General features: G+C 40.5%; 1 protein-coding gene across 1 annotated transcript; it reads right to left on the reverse strand.

Moving 5' to 3' along the window:
- Positions 1–1,350: 1,350 nt before the first annotated feature.
- Positions 1,351–3,336, reverse strand: LOC145566519 (uncharacterized). Its single transcript, XM_081625914.1, has 2 exons — positions 3,037–3,336; positions 1,351–1,599 (listed from the first exon to the last, which is right to left on the reverse strand). Exons 1-2 carry the CDS (start codon positions 3,334–3,336, stop codon positions 1,351–1,353), a joined length of 549 nt encoding a protein of 182 aa, XP_081482040.1.
- Between the last annotated feature and the right edge of the window lie 1,590 nt (positions 3,337–4,926).

Here is a 4,926-nt window from a genome sequence, read left to right on the forward strand (position 1 = left end):
CCAAGATCGGCTCGCCTGACAATCCCCACCTACCAAAAGTCTCGGGGTTCGGGAAAGGCAAAGGGTTCGCGGGATCATAAGTAAAGTTGTACCCACCGTGCCGCCTATAATCGTAAGTGGTCGGGGTGGTGCCAACAATAACACTAGGGTGGACATGAGGACCCTCCCAATAGGAGTAACAAGGTCTAGGTCTGATGGATGGGTCAAAGGGTTCCCATTGAGGGATAGGTCCTTGGTTGACCGGGAGGTACAGATAATTCAAGTAAGGTTCAATCTCCCCCCTCCTAACATGGAAATCATACACTTGACTAGCATGGAAATCATAACTAAGAGAGAAATCCCGCCCAAAGGCATAGAATACAAGACATTAGCAATGGAGTCTATCTTGGCATGCATAGTGGATAATTCAAGTGAAGTAGAAGAAGTAGAGGAAGGGGTAGGAGTACCTCCCTGTTAAACTGGGGGAAAGGCTTGAAAATCCACCGAGAGAACATCATCGCAATAGGTTCTTGTATGATTTGTCTTCCACCGAAGAGAAGGATCGATGTTGCACCTTGGAGGTCTCCAAGTAAGGGAATTCTTCTTCGTCCTACGGTCAGTGGCTTCTTTGCTAGGAATCAAGAACCAATCCTTGACACGAAAGACATTCCAAATGTAAAGATCTTGTCTTTTGGTTCGCCCGATGAAATTTTTGTCGACAAGAGCATAGATGTTGAGGTAGTGGGAAGGCAACTTCTCGTGAGGATCAACTATTGGCAGAAGTTCACAAAGTAAATCCTTGTAGGAATCATCAAGGTATAGGGCAAGAATGGAAATCATGCCCCTAATTTGAATGCTCCCCGAGAGTGAAAGGCCATCTCAAATATCAAGATATCGGTTGATCAAATGTTGTGTAAAATCAATAAGCACAAGCTCTCCCGGATCTTGATCAGCTATCCAAAGCCAACATAATTCCTCACGGGAAATGGCTCCCAATGAGTCTTTAGAACATAAGGTATAGGTGAGAATACGATTGAAGTATCTCATAGCCGGATGGATGATAGATGCGGCCTTTAAAGTTTGGGGCTCATATTTCCCTTCATTTGAGATTCGCCGCCACCACTTGAGCTCATCATACTCATGATCATTACTCATCTTAACATTGGCTGAATTTACAATGTGATCTTCATCAACGACCCAAGGAAATCAGAAGTATGAGCAAAGTTGAGACTCTGAAATCCGATGATCATTGTTAAACAATTGGAAAGTCAACGTCCTTGAAGAATCACCATTAGTTTCATGAATCACTTCAAGGGACGAAAGAAATTCATATGTCACCCTAGCATAAGTGGGTGCATTCAAGTCCAAGAACTACAAAAGACCGAGATTCTTGGCAAGGAGACGAACATCTTCATCAATTCCAAGCAATTTGGTAGTCGCTTGATCATAGAACCGTGTGGATTTAAGCTTCCTCTTTGTTATTTGGATGAATCTATCCCGATGCATTTCTTTAGAGAATTCAATGCCATATGTCTCAACCACATCGGGAGGAGGTGGAACAACATGCCGGGATTTACTTGTGCTTGTTATAGCCCGCTTCTTTCGACGAATAGGGGCCATCTACAAGAAGAAAGGCTAAGCATGAGCAATTCATCAAGAAATCAGTTCAAACACATAATAGCATAAGAGAATTACTCAAGAATTTTAAAGAACAAAGATAATCCAATCAGGAATGAAACAAGAATTGGTCATAAAGAACTAATTCCATGAATATGGTAGCAACCATAGAAATATTCAATGAAAAAAAATAATAAGCAACTAATCATGAATCAAAGGAAAAAGTTTGACATGAAAGACCAAAATCATGAATCATCATAGGCAAAATAATCCAAAAACATTGAATAATCAAATAAACAAAGCTATCATGAACAATACCCATGAGAGAGAAAGATGACTAACAATGGTGGTTTCAAGAATCTAAGCAAGGTAAACAATTTCATCATGAAAAAGCTTCAAATTATCATCAAATAACATCATACAACACAAAGTACAAGCAAAAAGAACCAACAATGGAGTTCTACTATGAAAGCCCAAACAAGGGTTCCAAGCTTCAAAAATGAGGAAGAAGATGTCTAGAAAGTGAGAAACCATAGCTCAATGAAGCCTTAAAACTCTTGAAAATGGAATAAATGAAGAATATAAATCAATTTGAACACCAAGAAGCAAGTTCCAAATACAAAATCAAATACGCAAGAATTCGAAATTCTTACCCAAATTTTCGAAAATAAGTTCAAATATTTTCAGATTTTCGTGAATGATTTTGTTGAATTGTTGTTGTAATTCATGATTGATGTAATTAAGATGATAAAATTGATTAATTCTATGATGATTTGTAAAGAGGAAGAAGAAAAATAGTGAAAGGGAAAAGAGGGAGGAAGAATCGGGGAGAGAGAAACACTAGGAGGGCTGCTTTGATTTGCCAAGAAAATGAGGGTGGCTGGCTGACCCAGCTGGTGTGTGTGTGCACACCCAACAGTGCGTGCGCACCAGCTGTCGGCCTTGGGGGGGGGGGGCTTGCACGCACCAAGCTCGTGCTCGCGGTCTCGGCGACGCGCTCGAGCATCATGCTCGGGTGTTAAGACCAAAAATCACACAAATTTTTCAAAAATCACTTGTTTATGATTAAAAATCACGAGAGCACAAGCATGAGAGCGCACTTGCATATCAATTTCTCCTTCACCTTAATTCAACTGCAACCTCTTGAAACTTTCAATATTCACCAAAATTGTCAAAAACCTTAATCAACTCAATCCCAAGGTACCTAAAATCAAGAAAACAAAGAAAGACAAGAATATTTGTCAAAAAAAAAAAAAAAGAAATAAAAAGAATGAAAAATCAAAAGAATGGGTTAGAAAACGAGGTTGCCTCCCGGAAAGCGCTTGTTTAATGTCATAGCTCGACGTTCTCCACCTATCAAGGTGGTTGACGGAGAATCATTTTGTGAACTAGGCCAACGAAAGCACCATCGAAGTATTTCTTGAGTCGATGGCCATTAACCTTAAACGGAGATGATGAATCCAACATAGAAATTTCCACAACACCACTAGGAAAGACACCTTGAACTAAATAAGGGCCACTCCACCTTGACATGATCTTTCCGAGGAACAACTTCATCTTAGAATTATAAAGAACTTTGTCACCTGCACAAAACTCCTTTTTCTCAATAAGTTTGTCATGATCATCCTTAAATCGAGCTTTGTAGGTACTTACACAATCATAAGCATCAAGCATAAGTTCTTCTAATTCATGAAGATCCAACCACCTTTGCTCTCCCGCACTCGCTAAATCGAAGTTCATTTTCTTGATTGCCCAATAAGCGCGGTGCTCAAGCTCCACCGGAAGATGACAAGATTTTCCAAAAACAAAACGGTATGGAGTGGTGCCTATGGGAGTCTTGAAAGCCGTACGATATTCCCATAAAGCATCATCAAGCTTGTCCGCCCAATCTTTCCTATTCCTAGCAACCGTCTTCTCAAGGATCAACTTTATTTGACGGTTGGACACCTCAACTTGTCCACTAGTTTGAGGGTGATAGGGAAGACCAAAACGTTGATAAACGCCATGCTTTCTAACAACCTTTGGAAAGAACTATGAACAAAATGCGATCCATTGTCACTTATTACCGCCTGGGCACACTAAACCTCGGAAAGATGATCTTTTTGAATAGCTAGCGCTTCATCACCACCTTGTGGTCATTTGTAGGGGAGGCAATGGCCTTAACCATTATAAACGTAATCGACCGCAACAAGGATGTATTGGTTTTAAAAAGAAGAAGAGAATGGTCCCATGAAGTCAATGCCCCATACATCGAAAACCTCTAACTCAAGGATGGGTGTTGAGGCATCTCATTCCTCTTTGAAATGTTTCCAGTCCTTTGGCATTTATCACAAGACTTGATAAAACCCCAAGTGTCCTTGAAAAGATGCGACCACCATAAACCACTTTAGAGAATCTTTGAAGCGGTTTTGGAAACTCCCATGTGACCACCACTAGGATCCGAATGGCACATCTTTAAGACATTCGGCACTTCTTCACTTGGAATGCAACGACGAAGCAAGCCATCAACTACTCACTTATACAAAATTGGATAATCCCACAAATAATGTCGAGCTTCTCTCTTGAGCTTCTTCCTTTGATTCTTCGAAAGTGAAGGTGAAAATTCCCCACATGCTAGAAAATTTACCAAATCGGCGAACCAAGGGAGTTCCTTCACATCAATGGCATATAAGAAATTATCAAGCATCCTATATTCAATAGGAGAACCATCATCTTGGACTTGAGAGTCCTCAAGGCGAGAGAGGTGATCCACCATAATATTCTCCGCCCCTTTCTTATCTCTAACCTCAATATCAAAGGTTTGAAGTTCAAGCACCCACTGAAGCAATCTAGGCTTTGATTCTTTCTTAGTAAAGAGATATTTGAGAGCTGCATGATCCGTGAAAACTATGGTCTTGGAATCCAACAAATAACAACGGAATTTCTCAAAAGCATGCACAATTGCCAAAAACTCCTTTTTCGTTGTTGTGTAGTTTCATTGAGCTCCATTGAGAGTTTTTGACATATAATAGATGACATGGAGCTTCTTATCAACTTTTTAACCCAAAACACCTCCAATAGCCTATAGGGAATATTTCAAGCCATTAACCCAAGATTGAACCCTACTGTGATCATACACTTAAGCATGGTGGCGTCCAAAGGGAAGGAAGCTACAGCAAAAGAGTCGCCGACAAGTTTTAGGAACTTGTAAACCGTTCACAAGGTGAAGATTACACCCCTTAACGATCCAGGAGATCGTCAACTCCAAAAGGTCTTGAACCAAATAGGGTTCGGGGATGAAGGTACAAATCCAACCTAAAAGAGATTGAACCTGCCCTAAAAATAGGCCTC

This window comes from Chenopodium album, chromosome 11 (genome assembly GCF_948465745.1).
Source record: "Chenopodium album chromosome 11, dcCheAlbu1.1, whole genome shotgun sequence".
NCBI lineage: Eukaryota > Viridiplantae > Streptophyta > Magnoliopsida > Caryophyllales > Amaranthaceae > Chenopodium > Chenopodium album.